Source organism: Pleurodeles waltl, chromosome 12 (genome assembly GCF_031143425.1).
Source record: "Pleurodeles waltl isolate 20211129_DDA chromosome 12, aPleWal1.hap1.20221129, whole genome shotgun sequence".
NCBI classification, from domain to species: Eukaryota; Metazoa; Chordata; class Amphibia; order Caudata; family Salamandridae; genus Pleurodeles; species Pleurodeles waltl.
The window spans coordinates 504993592-505013077 of record NC_090451.1 but is presented as its reverse complement, the minus strand read 5'-3'; the positions used below and the strand labels follow the sequence as shown (position 1 = coordinate 505013077).

General features: G+C 42.6%; 1 protein-coding gene across 1 annotated transcript in view; it reads left to right on the top strand.

Moving 5' to 3' along the window:
• PLA2G15 (phospholipase A2 group XV) overlaps positions 1-18552 on the top strand; it is a 196293-nt gene extending 177741 nt beyond the window's left edge. Inside the window, exon 6 of the mRNA XM_069217260.1 lies at positions 12661-18552. Coding sequence (XP_069073361.1) covers positions 12661-13172 — 512 coding nt within the window. The 3' untranslated portion in view covers positions 13173-18552. The remainder of the gene's footprint in view (positions 1-12660) is intronic.
• The last annotated feature ends 934 nt before the right edge of the window (positions 18553-19486 follow it).

Genomic DNA, 19486 nt, shown 5'->3' with positions numbered 1-19486 from the left:
TATATATGTTCGATGGCATGTGTAGCTGCAGATACACATGCTGTGCACATCCCGCCATCTAGTGTTGGGCTCGGAGTGTTACAAGTTGTTTTTCTTCGAAGAAGTCTTTTCGAGTCACGAGATCGAGGGACTCCTCCCCTTTCGGCTCCATTGCGCATGGGCGTCGACTCCATCTTAGATTGTTTTCTTTCCGCCATCGGGTTCGGACGTGTTCCTTTTCACTCCGCATTTCGGTTCGGAAAGTTAGTTAAATCTCAGAAAATTCGACGATATTGTTTGCGTTCGGTATCGGGTTAGTTACAACAGATCGACACCGAATTTGGAAGAGCTCCGGTGGCCTTTCGGGGTTTTCAATTCCCCGACGGGGCCTGGTCGGCCCGACCGCGTGCGTCTTCAAGGCTAATGGAACGGACCCCATTCCGCTTCTGCCCCGAATGTCACAACAAGTATCCTTATACAGATCAGCATTTGGTCTGTAATTTGTGTTTTTCTCCAGAACACAAAGAGCCTGTGAGGCCTGCCGAGCGTTTCGGTCGAGGAAGACGTTAAGAGACCGAAGAGCAAGAAGACTACAAATGGCGTCTGCGCCGGCAGGACAACAACACTAGGAAGAAGAAGAAGAAACCTTCTCCATTGCGGATTCGGACTCGGACGAGGTCGAAGCCGAACAGACGCCAAAAACCGTGAGTAAGACGTCACAACACAAAACTCACAGAAAAACCACTAAAGTCCAGGGGACGCCACCGCCAGCAGGCCATGGCTTAACCCGAAAAATAGGTGACCGAACATCGGCACAGAAAAAGGGCATGCATGTGTTGAAATCATCCGACTCCAGTCGAGATACCGGCACAGAACAGACTCTACCCCGAGACACCGGGCCAGAGCAATCTCGACACCGAGAGGGCGGCACCGAAATGAGTCTGCACCGAGAGATCAGTACGCCGAAAGACAAAAAAGTGACTTTGGAGCCGAAAAAGACTGCCGAAAAGGTTTCCATACCGAAACATCCGGCCTCGGAGCCGAAATCGAGTTCCTACACGAGGAACAGGGCCTGTCCTCGCAGATGCAAGGACACAGATTTGGACAGGAACTAGAGGCAGGGGAGCCAGATTACACTCAAGGGAGGCTCCACATTCAAAAAGACACAGGGAAGATCAGTACTCTCCCTCCAATTCGAATTAAAAGGAAACTTGCCTTCCAAGAAAAAGACAAGCAGCCACAAGCAAAGGTGGCAAGACAAGTAACTCCGCCACCATCTCCACAACGCTCCCCACAACCATCACCAGTAGCCACTCCACCAATGATGCAGTCTCCAACTCATACAGGAATGAGTCTAGATGACCCAGACACATGGGATCTTTATGATGCGCCTGTATCAGATAACAGCCCCGACTGTTATCCAGCGTGACCCTCACTACCTGAGGACAGTACTGCCTACACACAGGTGGTGTCAAGAGCAGCTGCGTTTCATAATGTCACCCTGCACGCAGAACCTATAGAAGATGGCTTTCTATTTAATACACTGTCGTCCACACACAGCCAGTATCAGAGTCTCCCTATGCTACCGGGAATGCTAAAACACTCCAAACAGGTGTTTCAGGAGCCTGTGAAGGGCAGGTCCATTACTCCAAGGGTGGAGAAAAAGTACAAACCGCCACCAACAGACCCTGTGTACATCACACAGCAATTAACACCAGACTCAGTGGTAGAAAGGGCAGCTCGCAAAAGGGTGAACTCCCACACCTCAGGAGACGCACCATCTCCAGACAAGGAAAGTCGCAAGTTCGACGCTGCGGGGAAAAGGGTTGCGGCACAAGCAGCCAACCAATGGCGCATTGCCAACTTACAGGCCTTGCTGGCTAGATATGATAGGGCTCATTGGGACGAAATGCAACATTTCATAGAACACCTACCCAAAGAGTTCCAAAAGAGAGCACAACAAGTGGTGGAGGAAGGACAGAGTATCTCTAACAATCAGATACAGTCAGCAATGGATGTAGATGACACAGCTGCTAGGACTGTAAATACAGCAGTGACCATACGGAGACGCGCATGGCTGCGTACATCAGGATTCAAGCCGGAAATACAACAAGCTGTGCTGAATATGCCATTTAACGGACAGCAGTTGTTTGGGCCGGAGGTGGACACTGCTATCGAAAAACTTAAAACTTAAAAAGGACACAGATACGGCCAAAGCCATGGGCGCACTCTACTCCCCACAGAGCAGAGGCACTTTTCGGAAAACACAGTTTCGAGGGGGGTTTCGGGGACAGAGCACAGAAGCCTCCACCTCACAAACAAGACCCACTTATCAGAGTCAATATCAGCGGGGAAGTTTTCGGGGACAATACAGAGGAGGGCAGTTCCCAAAGAGTAGAGGGAAGTTCCAGAGTCCCAAAACTCCACAAAATAAACAGTGACTTCAACGTCACAAATCCCCAACACATAACACCAGTGGGGGGGAGACTAACCAAGTTCTACAAAAAATTGAAAGAAATAACAGACACGTGGGTCCTAGCCATTATCCAGCATGGTTATTGCATAGAATTTCTACAATTCCCTCCAAATGCCCCACCGAAAACACACAACATGTCCAAACAACACACGGATCTTTTACAACTGGAGGTCCAAGCGTTGTTGCAAAAAGATGCAATAGAGCTAGTACCAATTCATCAGAGAGGAACAGGAGTTTACTCCCTGTACTTTCTCATACCCAAAAAAGACAAAACTCTAAGACCTATATTAGATCTCAGAACATTAAACATCTACATCAAATCAGATCACTTTCACATGGTGACACTGCAAGACGTGATCCCATTGCTCAAACAACAAGACTACATGACAACACTAGACCTCAAGGATGCATATTTCCATATACCTATACATCCTTCCCACAGAAAGTACTTAAGGTTTGTATTCCAAGGGGTACATTACCAGTTCAAAGTGTTGCCATTTGGGATAACAACAGCACCAAGAGTTTTTACAAAATGCCTGGCAGTAGTGGCTGCTCATATCAGAAGGCAGCAAATACATGTGTTCCCATACCTAGACGATTGGTTAATCAAAACCAATATGCAAGAACGGTGTTCACAACACACAAAGTATGTCATAGAAACCCTTCACAAGCTAGGTTTCTCACTCAACTACAACAAATCACACCTACAGCTGTGTCAAATACAACAATACTTAGGAGCAACAATCAACACAACAAAAGGGATTGCCACTCCAAGTCCACAAAGGGTACAGGCATTTCAAAACGTAATACAAGCCAATCAACCAAAACAAAAGTTACAGGTAAAATTAGTGATGAAACTACTAGGCATAATGTCCTCATGCATAGCCATTGTCCCAAACGCAAGATTACACATGCGGCCCTTACAACAGTGCCTAGCATCACAATGGTCACAAGCACAGGGTCAACTTCAAGATCTAGTGTTGATAGACCGCCAAACATACACCTCGCTTCAATGGTGGAACACTATAAATTTAAACATAGGACGGCCTTTTCAAGACCCAGTCCCTCAATTCGTAATCACAACGGATGCTTCCATGATAGGGTGGGGAGCACACCTCAACCAACACAGCATCCAAGTACAATGGGACAATCAGCAGAGACAGTTTCACATAAATCACTTAGAACTACTAGCAGTATTTCTAGCGCTGAAAGCATTTCAACCTATAATAATCCACAAACACATTCTTGTCAAAACAGATAACATGACAACAATGTATTATCTGAACAAACAGGGAGGGACACACTCAACGCAGTTGTGTCTCTTGGCACAGAAACTATGGCATTGGGCGATTCACAACCACATTCGCCTAATAGCGCAGTTCATACCAGGAATTCAAAACCAGTTGGCAGACAATCTCTCCCGGGATCACCAACAGATCCACGAATGGGAAATTCATCCCCAAATACTAAAGACTTACTTCCAAAGATGGGGAACACCGCAGATAGATCTATTTGCAACAAAAGAAAACGCAAAATGCCAAAACTTCGCATCCAGGTACCCACAGGCTCATTCTCAGGGCAATGCGTTATGGATGAGTTGGTCAGGGATATTTCCATACGCTTTTCCCCCTCTCCCACTCCTTCCATATCTAGTAAACAAATTAAGTCAAAACAAACTCAAACTCATACTAATAGCTCCAACTTGGGCACAACAACCTTGGTACACAACACTACTAGACCTCTCAGTAGTGCCTCATATCAAGCTGCCAAACAAACCAGATCTGTTAACTCAACGCAAACAACAGATCAGACACCCAAATCCAGCGTCACTGAATCTAGCAATTTGGCTCCTGAAGTCTTAGAATTCGGACATCTAAACAGGAATGTATGGAGGTCATAAAACAAGCTAGAAAACCAACCACAAGACATTGCTATGCAAATAAGTGGAAAAGATTTGTTTATTACTGCCATAATAATCAAATTCAACCATTACACGCATCTGCTAAAGACATCGTAAGCTACCTACTACAGTTACAAAAATCAAAGTTAGCTTTTTCATCCATTAAGATACATCTCACCGCAATTTCAGCTTATCTGCAAATTACGCACTCATCTTCATTATTCAGGATCCCCGTCATAAAAGCATTTATAGAGGGTCTGAAAAGAATTGTCCCACCAAGAGCACCACCAGTTCCTTCGTGGAACCTCAACATTGTCTTAACACAACTCATGGGTCCACCTTTTGAACCCATGCACTCATGTGAGATACAATACTTAACATGGAAAGTAGCATTTCTAATTGCTATCACATCTCTAAGAAGAGTAAGTGAAATACAAGCATTTACCATACAGAACCCTTTATTCAGATACACAAGCATAAGGTAGTTCTGCGAACAAATCCTAAGTTCTTACCTAAAGTCATATCACCGTTCCACTTAAATCAAACAGTGGAACTACCATTGTTCTTTCCAGAACCAGATTCTGTAGCTGAGAGAGCATTACATACATTAGACATCAAAAGGGCATTAATGTACTACATTGATAGAACAAAACAAATTCGCAAAACAAAACAATTGTTCGTTGCTTTCCAAAAACCTCATACAGGGAATCCAATATCCAAACAAGGCATTGCCAGGTGGATAGTTAAATGCATTCAAACCTGCTATATCAAAGCAAAAAGAAGACTGCCTATAACACCAAAGGCACACTCAACTAGAAAGAAAGGTGCTACCATGGCCTTTATAGGAAACATACCAATGACCGAAATATGTAAGGCAGCCACATGGTCTACGCCTCATACGTTTACCAAGTATTACTGCGTGGATGTGTTAACAATACAGCAAGCCACAGTAGGACAAGCAGTACTACGAACTTTATTTCAAACAACTTCAACTCCTACAGGCTGAGCCACCGCTTTTGGGGAGATAACTGCTTACTAGTCTATGCACAGCATGTGTATCTGCAGCTACACATGCCATCGAACAGAAAATGTCACTTACCCAGTGTACGTCTGTTCGTGGCATGAGACGCTGCAGATTCACATGCACCCTCCCACCTCCCCGGTTAGCCTGTAGCCGTTGTTAAGTTGATCTTGAACATTTGTAAAATTGTAAATACATCACTTTAAACAACATTATGTACATACATATTTACTCCATTGCATGGGCACTATTACTATATACACAACTCCTACCTCACCCTCTGCGGGGAAAACAGTCTAAGATGGAGTCGACGCCCATGCGCAATGGAGCCGAAAGGGGAGGAGTCCCTCGATCTCGTGACTCGAAAAGACTTCTTCGAAGAAAAACAGCTTGTAACTCTCCGAGCCCAACACTAGATGGCGGGATGTGCACAGCATGTGAATCTGCAGCGTCTCATGCCACGAACAGATGTACACTGGGTAAGTGACATTTTCCATATATATATATATATATATATATATATATATATATATATATATATATATATTTGCCCCCCCCCCCCTTAGAATATTGCATAGAGTGGTCAATGCCTGCAAAGGCTGGGGTGATCATGTTACCCTTTTTAGCGAAGTCTAAAGCAAAAGTACTGCAGAAGTGTGTTCATGTGTTGTTCCTCCAGTACCCTCCCTCACAACACACAGTATTACTCCACAGCCGAAGGTCTCCCTTCACTGGTTCAAATTTTGAAGCATAGACTCTGAGCTTGTGCTCTGTACCCATCATGGGCTTTTGACAGACCTTTGTTCTCAAGTCTTCGGCTTCCTCGTATCATTACAGGAGTTTTGCTTTAGGCCACAGGTTGTCAGTTTCAGAAGATGCAGATTCTGCCCTTGGTGATGTTATGGTTTTTGGAAGCTCGCCATCAAGTGCTTTCACTGTAGGGGACCAGACCTGTAGAGTTCTAGCACTTTCTTCCCGTGAAATAGTAGTTAAGTACATCCTAACGGTGCAGTGCAGCTTTGGAGCATCTTATTTATTGTTTCTCAGTCTTGTTATAGTTAGGTATCTAATGCACAACATGTTAGACTGCCTGCCATCTCAGCCCTATCTAGTGATGCCACAGCATTTCCCCTCCTATGACACTCATGTCAGTATCCTCGTTTTTACTTGATTAAAGTCTCTCCAAAATCATTTCGACAATGCTAATCAGCAACATGTGCAGTCTTGACTTTAAGCTAGCATTCACAATGCCTCAACCTTATACACACGCACTTTGGCTTGAGCCCCATGGCCCAAACCCTCTTACACTCCTTTAGCACCCTATAGTTATGAGGAGGCATGTAGCAACTCGGATGACTTTCCCAGCCCGGCTTGATTTTTTTCAGTGTTTATGCAATTCAGTACAGTAAACAAATTTCACTAAGGAACTGCTACAGCAGATGTATCTATCTTGCATGCCATGCTCAGGTTTCTTTGTCCGTTATTTGACTGAAGGCAATTCCCCACAAGTTCTTTTCCTGCCTTCATGCCTCTGTTTGCTGCTTGTCTTGCCCTCTATCTGTAACCCCAGCAGACCTAGATATGAATCAGGTTGCTAAGTCAAAAGTTGAATTGGATGAAAAGTAATCCTCAAAGTTACTCAATGTAGTTGTGGTCCCACTGGACACAAGCCCATTCCTCCAGCTTGGTTAGTAAGCTCTCCATTCTGGTACAGGAGAACATCCAAAAATACTTCATACTTGTGTAAATGTGATGCCTCTTTCTGGAGTGTAATGTTGGCAAGCATACAGTAATTCAAGGTAATGGAGCCAGCTTATGGCGTACCTAAGACTAACCCCAAATCTGTTGACATTTTAAAAAGTACCCAAAACAGATCATTCTGACTGCTTCTAAAAATGTTGTTCTGTACAGTTGGTTTTCTTATGTTTTAATATTTGACTTTAGAATCCCTGCTGTCCCCGTAGCTAGGTCCATACTATAAAAATAACCTAATAAATAAAATATAAATACAGTACCCTTTGACACCTCCTGCTTGTTCGATTCAGCATCTCAGTAATGTTTTTTTCCCAGTAGCATTAGAAAGAGTGAAGGACTACCCCCTATTTCTTTCGGGTTGCAAAATACCTATTGTGGACTTACCAAGATTGTACAGGGGCTTGCAGCTGACCTGTTGTTTAGATTGGTTGACTCTACTGTCACTCTTATTTACTTGCTTTTTATTTGATGGCTTTTCTTGTTAGTGTGGCCATTTGGTGTTTTTAATGCCATTGAGCATAGCCTATTTACCATCTCTTTGGCAGCCAACTACTTTTTTCTTTTTAAGCACTCCATCCCAATGCATGTGTTGCAGCAGTCTTCTTCCCATGTGCTCTTCTCCCCTCACCCTTCATGTGCTTCTCCCCCTGTAGTGTTCTCTGCATCCATATCTTCAGTTTATTACTCCACAACATTTTGTTTACAAAATTGTCATACTGATTTGAATCCCCTAAACTTTATACCTCGGATTCTGGCTTTGTGTGGTATAGATGTCAGTCATTTGCTTCTGTCCAAATGCACAGCCTGATATAAATTGCCTGTAATTTGTGGCTCGACAGGAGCTGGAGTGGCACCAACACTTCACTGTGTGCCTACTTGACCTCTGTTTCTTTACCAGGGCCTTGACTTAATACCAGCTCCAATCCATTGTAAGATGTGTTGGGGAGGTAGCACATCTACCCCTATTTTGAAGACTGGTTACTTAAAATCTCCAGCAACTTCCTCTGCAGTTCATGTAAGGTCATCTTGCCATATCTATTTTCTGCTGCATGAAATATCTTATAGATTCACAAGCTTTGCGCAGTCCTGCCATGTATTGATTGGGTCTGGAAATGTTTGCTTTCTTCAAAACATTGGTGGCTTATTGTTTGGGAATCAACATAGGCGGAGCCCCTATATAATATGAACGTAATACAACAATATCCATGTGCGTGTCCGCCATCTTATAATCTTTCTTTTTGCCATTTAGTATAGAGGTGCATTGAAGAGCTCCTGGTGTTTTAGGCGGGATTGTAAAAGAGACTTTGAAGAAAGGAAAGCAGTTAAGGAAGTAGATCTGCGCTCAACACTGAAGAGAGGTTTTTTTTTTTGTTTTTTTAGAGGAATCTGCATTCAAGAATGTTTTTTGGTTGAAGGTATTTGACGCACAGGGTCAGAAGCAGCTAGTACCCAACCATTTTCCAGGACATGTACAGTGGCAACAGTAGCAACCCAAAACCCTTTTTTGAGGCAGAGGTGAACCGAGAAGCAGAAACTCTAGAGAATCTGCCTCAGGAGCTTCTAAGACTCTAGCTTCACTCCCCCCATACACAACACTCCTGTAAGGGGAGAATGAAGTACTTCCTCAAAAACTGGGAAGCCATTTCCACAGACAAGTGGGTTGTAAATAGCGTTTTTTGCAGTTACTGTATAGTCTTCACACAGAAGCCACAACCAAAATCATCAAAACATCAGCATTAGAAGAAGGAGCAGTTTCGATCAAAGGTCCTGCTCAAACTGGTCACAGCACTGCAAAGAACCCTACACATAAGGTGCTGAGAGGAACGAAACACAAGTATGTTCTGTTTACTTTCTCATATCCAAACAAGATCCAACCATGCGGCCTATCTTAAACCTGCACTTTGTAAACAGGTACATAAAGATGCAAAAATTCCAAGGGTCGACAGAATGTAGTACCTTTTCTAAGTCAAGGGGACTACCTAACGAAAGTAAATCTCAAATATACTTACTTCCACACATCATTTATGTAGCACACATACCCAAGACTGGGGGGAGAACGTTACCCATTCAAAGTCCCGACATTCAGGATAAAGTCAGCACCAAGGTTTTCACCAAGACACTGGCAGTAGTAGACACACACCTCAGGAGGAAGGGTGTACCAGTCGACCCCCTACTTGGACGATTGGATAGTCAAGGCAGACATTATTGAGCTTTGCGAGGAGAACATAATAAGAATAGAATCACCAATAAACAAGGGGATAGGGAGGAGTTATGGTCCAGTGTATATCCTCCCGATAGATACGCCAAAAAATATAATACACTGTTCCAGCTAGAAGGAGAGAAAGGATACAAAAAAGAGGGTCCTAAAATTTAGGAGCAAAAAACCTCACACATCCAGAAGGATGTCATGCTTCATCATCGGAATTGCTCCTCGTCAGACCGGCACTGCAATGTCTGACGGGCACCACCCCATACGGGGGGTTCTTTGCCAGAGCTCTTTTGAGTGATGATGCCACGACCCCAAGTGTAAGTATGAAAGAAAGGAGATAAGGGAAGGGGGTTAAAATTGGCTCTCAAAACCTGTAGCGGGTAATCAATTTATTAGTCCAGATGAGGGATGGAGGCCAAGGTTAAAAAGTAGTCAAAAGAGTGAAACAGAGATAATGATCAATCACTCTATAACAAAAGAGAAGTAAGGGTGGGGAATTTCCAAGCCATCCCTATCAAGGGTCAACATGTTTCGCGTCCCTGTGGTCCATACGGATCCAGCGACGCTTCTTCAGGACCTAATGACTATGTGTATCTCCTAATCGTAAAATGTGTGGATTGCTATTACCTGAAATTCTCAGTAAAAAGTATCCAATCACTTACATTAGTCTGGGAAAGATATTATTCCTAACTGTCGCCCTGCAATCAAATGTACACAGGTCAATCAAGGGAAGAGAAGTCAACACGTGTTGACATTTATGACTTAATCATCAATGGAAAAAAACGGTGTCAAAAACAACAGTGCGGCATAGTGAGAGTGTCAATACGTGAAATAAGAGTGCATGCACATGTAAATAATCTTGGCTTACCATCCCAATTAGGGAGCGCGCTTCATAGGACCACACAGACCAGTGGTCAGGCGCAAAACTAATCTGAAGGAGGAGTGCAAAAGATTAAAAAAATGGTACAACAATTAGTTGATGTAAAAAGAAAACATGTCCTAGTCAAACATCATGGAGGTACAGGTATATTATTCCAAATATGCATATCTTGGTACTCATATTATAATTAGTGGTATGGTGCAGGTATATTTATCAAAATACAAAGATTATATTATGTGAATGATCCCCACTGGTCAGTATGGCAAGGATCCAATTATCTTGTGTGGATAAGGACTTGAGGTATATAGATATGTAGAGAATGTCAAAGTAGCAGTGACCTTAAAATGTGGAAATGACTCATATAATGACTGGTCTTAAAAGTAATGAGCAAGTGAGCAAGGCACAGCGTGAATGGAACGATTTCCCTCTCCTAGGAAATTAAACTGGAGAGTAGAGATAGTGAAAAACGAAACAAAATAAAAATAAAGAAGGCTCGGGTCTATAGTTAGTAGACGCGAGTCTCAACGGTCGTCAAAGGAATCATGACTTACTTGTTATTGCTGCCACTACCGGCGGGTAACCTACCCGGGTCCGTGTTTCCCGAATGAATAAGGGAAACTGCGGACGATCCGGTCAAATGTGCTGCGGCCCGGAAATGAAACACAAGTGTTTCTGGGACTCGCTGAGCCACGCTGCGTTCAGTTTAACGACTTTTGGGCATAATGGCATCTTGCATCGCAATAATACCACATGGGAGTCTATGCATGTGCCGGCTGCAAGTATGTTGGACAGGCCAATGGTCTCAGTCATAGGGTCACTTACAAGATCTAGTGTTGGTAGAGCGCCACGCTCATCACACAAAATGTATCGAAGGTGTCAGTACCTTGACCCCATTCCCCAGATCTTTCCCTGACAGAATGGGATGATCACCTACAGTGTCTCACAGTTCAGGGTCTTTGGGACTCCAAGCACCAGACTCTCCCCCTCAACTACCTCTGTCTTCAAGCTATTCACCTAGCATTTAAAGCGTTCCTAGTTCACCTGGTATGCAAGGTTGGTTTGGTCCAGACGGACAACATGACAGCCATGTTTAATCTACAAAAAACGTGAGGGGGGGGGCACACTCTCTACAGTTATCACGTCTATCTCAGAGGATTTGGCAGTGGGGAATGCATCACAACATTCACCTCCTATTGGAACACCTCCAAGGGACGGACAAAGACTCCATCGACCTCCTCAGCAGAATGTGGGAAGAAGTTCACTAGTGAGAACTGCACCCCCAAGTCCTCCACCCAATCTTACACTGGTGGGGATTTCCACAGATAGGCCTTTTTGCACCGCAGACCTTGCAGAATGCCCATTCTTCACCACCAGGCCCCCACACCCACTATCCACGGGCAATGCTCTATTGATGAACTGGTCAGGGATATTTGCCTATGTTTTTCCACCTTTCCCTCGTCTTCCGTTTGTGGTTCAGAAGCTCAGGCAAACGTCTCTCTCCCTTATTCTGATGGCTCCCACTTGGACTTGACAACCATGGTTCACCACACTACTCAAACTTTCCGTAGTGGCCCACAAGAAGCTTACCCTCAACCCAGATGTTTTCACTGAGAACCATTGCAAAATCAGGCATCCAAATCTGAAATATTGTGTAGATATATTAGCATGCCAACAAGCAAATGTAGGACAGGCCGTGCTACGTACTGTTTTCCAAACAACTGCAACACCCACAGGTTAGCCACCGCGTTCTGGAGGGCACTGCATAATAGTTTATGCAGAGCATGTGTATCTACAGCCACAGAGCCCATTAAATGGATTGTATGACTTACCCTGTAAGCATCTGTTCGTGGCAATTAGTGCGGTAGATTCATGTGGACCCTCTCTCCTCCCTGGACACCTATGGCCATTGCAGTTACTGCTTATATTTTCATATGCCTGGACATCTCCTTACTAACACTCGCACTTCATTCCCACCCAACCACGGAAAAACAGTCTAACAATGGAGTTGATGCCCATGCACACTATCATCGAGAGGATGAGTCACTTTACCTCGTGACTCCAGAACCTTCTTTGAAAAACAACCAACAACTTGCACACATCTGGACCCAACACTAGATGGCAGGAGTATGCAGAGCATTTGGATCTACAGCACTGTATTCCATGAACCGATGTTTACAGGGTAAGTAACATAATCCATCTGTCCTTATGTATCTGCAAAAGAAATTGTAGCATAACTGACATAGCTGAAGTGCAGTGCCAAGATAAACAGACCCAACCAGGCCTGGTCAAAAGGCCCTTTTTGGGTGTATGCTTTCTCTTTACTGTGAATTATGAACCTTACTTTTATTGAATGGCATTCTATAACAATATATTAAATGTAACCTGAAACTTTGCAAGGTGTTTTATGAACCAAGAAAATAAATGCTTTCACTTTTTACAGGTGACAACAACAGAATTCCAGTTATCAGCTCCCTGAAAATTCGAGATCAGCAGAGGTCGGCCGTAACCACAAACTGGCTTCTTCCTTACAATCACACCTGGTCTCCAGACAAGATCTTCGTAAGCACTCCTGTTGCCAACTACACCATTCGTGATTTCCCTAAGTTCTACAAAGACCTCAACTTTGAGGATGGCTGGCTTATGAGAGAGAATACAGAGCATCTAGTGTATCCTTTGACTCCGCCTTCAGTTCGTGTTCACTGCCTTTATGGCACAGGTGTAGAAACCCCTGACTCCTTCTACTATGATTCTTTCCCTGACAAGGAGCCTAAGATCTTCTACAGTGATGGCGATGGCACTGTAAATCTACCAAGTGCTTTGCAATGCCAACGTTGGCAGAATCGTCAGAAGCAAGAAGTGACGTTGGTGAATCTGATAGGAGCAGAGCACATTGAGATGCTCTCAAATCCTGAAACCATTTCATATGTCAAACAGGTTCTATTTGGTTTGTGACAGCCAAAACCTAAGTCACACTTGAAGCATTGTCTCAAATGAAGAAGGGAGCGTTTTCTGACTCCTTTTTTCCGCGGTGCACATATGGATATGATGTTTTTAGGCGATGTTCCACTTGCTCAGGTGCTCCAATGGATCCAAAATTGTGTTCCTGTATTTGTGGCACCTGTATTTGTGGAAGAGCTGTGCCATCTCACTTTGACTTTCCGAGTGCTTATGAAGACATCTGTCTGTGTTCTGGACTACATCCACAGCGCGCTTTGAGGGCATGCACAAAATGTGGCTTACAGTATCATCTATGTTGTTACGAGAGCTTGTATAGTTTTACATATGTGTTTTTTGTGTCATAATTTGAGATAGTAGATATGTTTTCTCTATGCTGTGAGTTAATGAATTATGCCTTGTGTGATTACACTGAAAGGATGCATATGACCTAAAGACGTCCATGGTCGTAAAATTGTTTTTTTTTTTTTTTATAGGACTCGACATTTCCGTTAGTGTTGCGGGTCAGTAACAGTCAAATTTGTCTGTAAGATTGTGGTTCATAAGAAACATTACTCTGTATCCCAAGATTTTTAGGTTGCCCATCAAAGTGGTTCGTCCCAATATTGTGCATTGCCTCAACACCGTGCCGCATGCCAACCAGTTGCAGTTAGTTATTACCATTTGCTGGACAGCCGTATAGGAGCTGCAACATAAGTATCCGAAAAAACGTAATCTAAGCTTTCCCCCTAAAATGGGACCATGTTGACAGTGTTTTTATTTCCCTGAAAGTAGAGAATCACTGAGCAACCCAGGCACACATTAGAGGGACTTGTCATCTAACTCTTTCCTGTGTGTACCAACAGTCTAGAAACTGATGTAAGGCAGTGGCAGTCTGTTGCATATATTAAGAGGCCATTTGGAAAGTAGGCAGTTCGGCTGTAGTGCCTGTTTGTTGTGTAGCCTAATTTATGAATTATTGTGTAATTCGCCACCAGGCAGAGCTTTATCTGCTTTACTCCTGGATTACACATGCAGAGCAGAAGCCCTGTGCTTGTGCACCACCAGCACTGTCGAGATAGCTGCAGCCGTTCAATGCATTGTACCAGGAAGTGTGATTTATTTTTCAAAAGTGTTATAATTTCCCTTTGCTCTCACCGAATGAGATTTTGAAGAAGGACACTAAAACCTTGGACCTCTCTGCTTTTTTGAGAAAATAAGTGTTTGGGGAAAAGGTGGTCTGGAAGCATATTGCTTCCCAGTTACCACATTGATTCTACAGAAAGGTTCATATCCGTGAAACATGCTAAAACTAAGTTGTTTGCCCACGTGTAGCTATAGGCCAGATATACTTGTGGTTTTTCAGCTGCCAGTCCACTCAGCGACCGCCATTTCAATTGAAGGCACAAAGATACATTTGTGTACAACTGAGATTAAAATGTCAGAGCTACTTTTCTAGAACACACGTCTTTATTGTTATTTGTTACCCTTTGAAGTACTGTAGAAATATATACCACTGAATCAGGTGGTATTTTGCTTTTTTGTCATGTGAAGTCCTTATCTTGTTTCTGGTGTGTGTAGTGCACAAACTATTAGGAAAAATGCCATTATACCCAAGGTGATGAAAGAGAATGTGTGTCCTCTAGTGCTTCATCTTCAATGCAGAATTTTGTTGTGTTTATTTGTGCATTTGCTAGTATGTATGTTCTTTCCTTACAGGTTGTCGTATTTTATTGGCTAACCCTATAAGCCTAATTTAGACCCGTGAACGTAGTCATTCTTGGCCATACCTTATCAGCTTTCTTTAGACACATGAGCATCCTTCATCCTCAGCACTTTAAGTTGCAATATTTCTAGAGTATAGGATCGTATCTGAGTCCTATACTGTTTCGATTATCCCAATCATCCTTTAATCGCAGAAGTGGTTTTTGATGATGTGTTGTGAAGTCCCTCGCTTATACATGCAGAATCTGGCCCACAGCCACCACCTTAGCTTGTCAATCTTTAGCATGTGCTGAAACCAAGCAGTACCGTCTATGGTGAAATCATCTCCTCGTATGAGGGCTCGAGACGTTTCTGCTTATTCTTCAGCTGTACTGAAACATGCATAGAGACCAGGGTGAAGAGTTCACTAGGGGGTCTGATAACCTAGGCCGGTGATTGAATGTGAAGCCCCTTACAGATAAAACAATCATGACGCAGTGCAGTCAGTTTTGTTTGCCAGTTGGGTATCCTTGGTGTGGACTAAAAGAGTGGCTCTTCCTTATATGAGTACACTACTGGTTTAAAGTTAATCGTTGCTTGAAATGCTCTGCTCTTTATTTTATAGCGTTTCTCTTTTCTTCCGCGTTTCCTTTGAATTGTGCTTTTTATACAATATTTTACTGGGTGAAATCTTTTACATTTTTTTGGGTTCATAGTCAAACCTTTTAACTTGCATATCTTTTAGACACATTTTTCTTCATACATCTTAATCTTTATCTTCAATATGTGCATCAACCTCCACCTTTTCTTGTACTCCACAGCAGATACTATTCTTTCATGACCTATTCTGGTTTGCCCTCAAAGTGACAGCCAGATGGGCACAGGTGTCTACACAGTGTCTTGCCAAATCTTTTGGTAGAAAACTGTAACCCGTAGGTAATGAAGAACAAAGACTCTTAGGAAAATGCTTCCTCTTTATTTGGCTATATAGGGTTAGTGCCCTCTCTTTTTCACAAAGAAATGGAGGTTGATCAAAATTGCGGAAGTAATTCCCCTCCCCAATTTGAAAAGTCATCGAATTTGGATTTGCTTTATTCAGATTTCTTGTACTTAAAAGCACAACAGTAGACAGTGAGATTTTGGAGGGTCAGATTATAGATGTTTCATCTGTAGCTGTCTTTTGATGTTTGTTGTTCTGGAAAAATGTACATGTTTTGGGACGACTTGCCCCATTGATGCTTATTGTCCGAGCACTTATGTTAACCTCTACCACCTTAGCAAAATAGGAGGATGATCATTTGTATCCATAGTGCATACATTTAATCATCTGCTTTCATACCTTATGATACCTAATAGCGGAAATTTACATTTTAATGGTGGACATAATCCTTACGTTGGCCATGCATTCTTACACTCAGACGTGCTTCACCTCTTACATCATCCAATTTAACCGGTCACAAATGATTGACAAGATGGAGACAAATTACACGCACGCACACACACACACACACACACACACACACACACACACACACACACACACACACACACACACACACACACACACACACACACACACACACACACACACACACACACACACACACACACACACACACACACCCCCTCCCCCTCCCCCAAATATGAGTTTGGTATCACTTCTACCGAGGTCTTCAAATACTATAGAATTCACATCTTCTTCCAAATTCCGTTGTGGTCACAAAGAAGGAATCTAGTATGCCCCTTTTATTAGGAGGGCCTGAATACAGTTGGTCTGTTTTTAAAGGTCATACGTCTTTGCTGTTCTCTGTTGTAAGTGACTTCTAAATCAGGCAGTTGTAAGACTTTATTTCAAGAGTTCTAAGTCCATAGAGTTAAGTTTACTTCTGTCTAGCAAGATCTCATGTAAACAACTTCCTAAAATTATTGACACAGTCAAGAATACACTTTTACTTCATTAGGTTTTTGACAAGGGATCTAACACAACCTCAGCAGTAGATCTTAAATCTGAATCAGTGCACTAGTTGGAACCATACAGATTGGTTTTCCTTTACTTTTTCCATACATTTAAACGGGAATGTTATAGAAGTGGTTTGCATTGGTAACCTTACGTTTTAAGGAATGAGTCCTAGGTTTTCCTGGACATACTGAGTGGGCCGTTTTATAGCTTAATATGTTGCTTAAACATTTCCGCCTTTTCTTATCCCGTTTGGATGCTGCTTTTTATGTGGCTTTGTGATCTTAAGCAAGCTGCCAAGCCTTTGAAAGATTTGGTTCCATCTAAATTGTTTTGACATAGCTTATGTAAGGTTACTGTGTGAAAGCAGAGGGGTTAGGAAAACAAGCGTTACACGAAAAACAGAATACTTAGGTTGGAATATTGATAGGGGACTCTTAGAAATAATACCAAACAAATCACAATGCACACGTCTTGCCAGAGTAGATCACTGTGCGGGAGAGGTGGGCTAGTGCGAGTTTCGTAGTGTTCATGATATCAAGAGAGGATGCCAATCCGCGACCCTTTGGCATTAAAAGGTTTTCCAGGTCGGATATGTGGTTGTTTCTTGTGCAAATATAAAACAGTTTCAGTTTATTTCCAGCTCTCTCACTTCTTCTTTGCTTTTAATCAGATGTGTTGGATGCTCCTCTAAACCATTTCCACCTGCCTTGCCTCATCCTCCAACCTCTTTCCCTAGTTTCAATCTGTCCCCACCCAGACCTCTGAGCATTGCTCTCGTTTCAGTCAGCAGAGAAGAATTACAGTGTTTAAATCAATAATGCATTAGCTAATCGTCAGTGATATCCTGACTTTGAAAGAACTCGTCTGAGATTCCTCTACACTGCCTTAAAACTTTACCCTGCTATGTGCCTTTATCTCCAGAGTTGTTACCACATCCAACTTTCAGGTTCCCTCCCACATTCACTTGTGTAGGAAATCTCTTAACTCAGGAAACATTGTGTTTATTTTCTAGATTGCATTGCCATCTCTTTGCTGGGATATGGGCTACATTAGCCTGTTTATGTCACTGACTGACTAGGATTGTGACACGACACACATGTAAATTGAGTCACGTGCCATTTGTGCCATTAGTATTTGCTTTAGTGGATTTACAGCGATGATGGTCAGTGATGTGTGCCATAAAGTGTCTCAAAATGTCCAGGAAACATAATATTCAAAAGTAACTTTCTTTTCAGTAGTAGTTCCCATTGAATCTGTGCTCATTCACTGTGTGGGATTGTCTGTTTTCTCTGCCGCTATTTAGCCAAAATATGGAAAGTCGTGTGCTTCTAAGAAGATCAACCTCATCGTACTGTGTGCGAATGCATTGAAGATAAAAATACAGAAAGAGTTGTCACTAATCCAGATACTTTTGTAAACACACAAACAGTTCACTATGAATATATTTTTTGCTGTGAAGAAGAAATATGTCAACTATTCTTGTACAGTTGTAAATCTGCACAGAACGCATTAAAAGAGATCTGCCCTTTCGAAAGAACACTATTTCCGTGAATGTTTCAGTAGAAAGATGTATATTCAATGCATAGCTTTGATGTTTAAAAAGATGAACAAGGTTTATTTGACAGCGTGTGCATATGTATACTTATGTATTGCAAATAACATCAGATCTGCCTTCTGTATTCAACTCAAGTCTGAAAAGTGTTCCATAATAAATGTGACACCAAAAGGATTGCAGAGGCATGCTTGCACAACGCATTTGTGTGATAACTTTCTGGATGGAGGGGTCTGGATTCTAATCGATTTTTGCCAGGTGAAACAGCTCATTGGAAGTAAAGCACTTGTCTGCAGTCCTCAACCCAATAGGCTGTCTTTGGTCACCATCTCCTGTAAACCACCACCTGTTTGGATAAGTACAGGTATAGAATTACACTTGGTCAATTGGTTAGATTTCAAGTTCTTGAGAGAGGAGTGCAAGGGGTGAAATTCAGGCAGATCAAAGAGATGCAGAGGACAGGCCCTGTCCATCCCTTGGTCTTCTACATTCTTAAACGTTACAAAGCCCTATAAACAGCCTAGTCACAAGGTGCCAGAAGAGCCCTCAATAATTGGTACCTAATCGATTGACAGTGCAGAAGCTAGATGTGTAACTTTTACTGATCGAAAGAATGATGTAAGGGTTCAAAGTTTTTTAATATTCAGAAAATATTGGATCTTGCCTATTAATTCTGTTTATTAATAACAAGCATGCAACAATTGAGGGGGCGGAGGGGGAGGGATACTGAAAGTCAAGGGGTTTGCCAGATCCTAAACATATAAAAAAGAAAGGATATCTCTCTACAAATCATGGTGAAATAACCATCTTTTTGACCTCAGGTGGCGGAGAGCAAGGATTTGCTTTACTTAAACACAAAACAGTTGCATCCTATGTTGTCTTATCATTCTGACAGTGATTCTTTCCAATTGGCATTTTCAAAGTAAAAAAAAAAACATGCAGCTAAAATATCAAGATCAAAGTGTGAAAGTGATAGAAGCTCCCTCCTCCCACAATAGAAATGTGGCTCTCCCCTGAATGGAGCAAAATAGGGAAAAGCAGCTTTGCTAGTTTAGTTGTTCAATGTATAAAGGGGAGGAACAATTTGAGTGTTAGTACGCTGAGTTGCACTTCTTA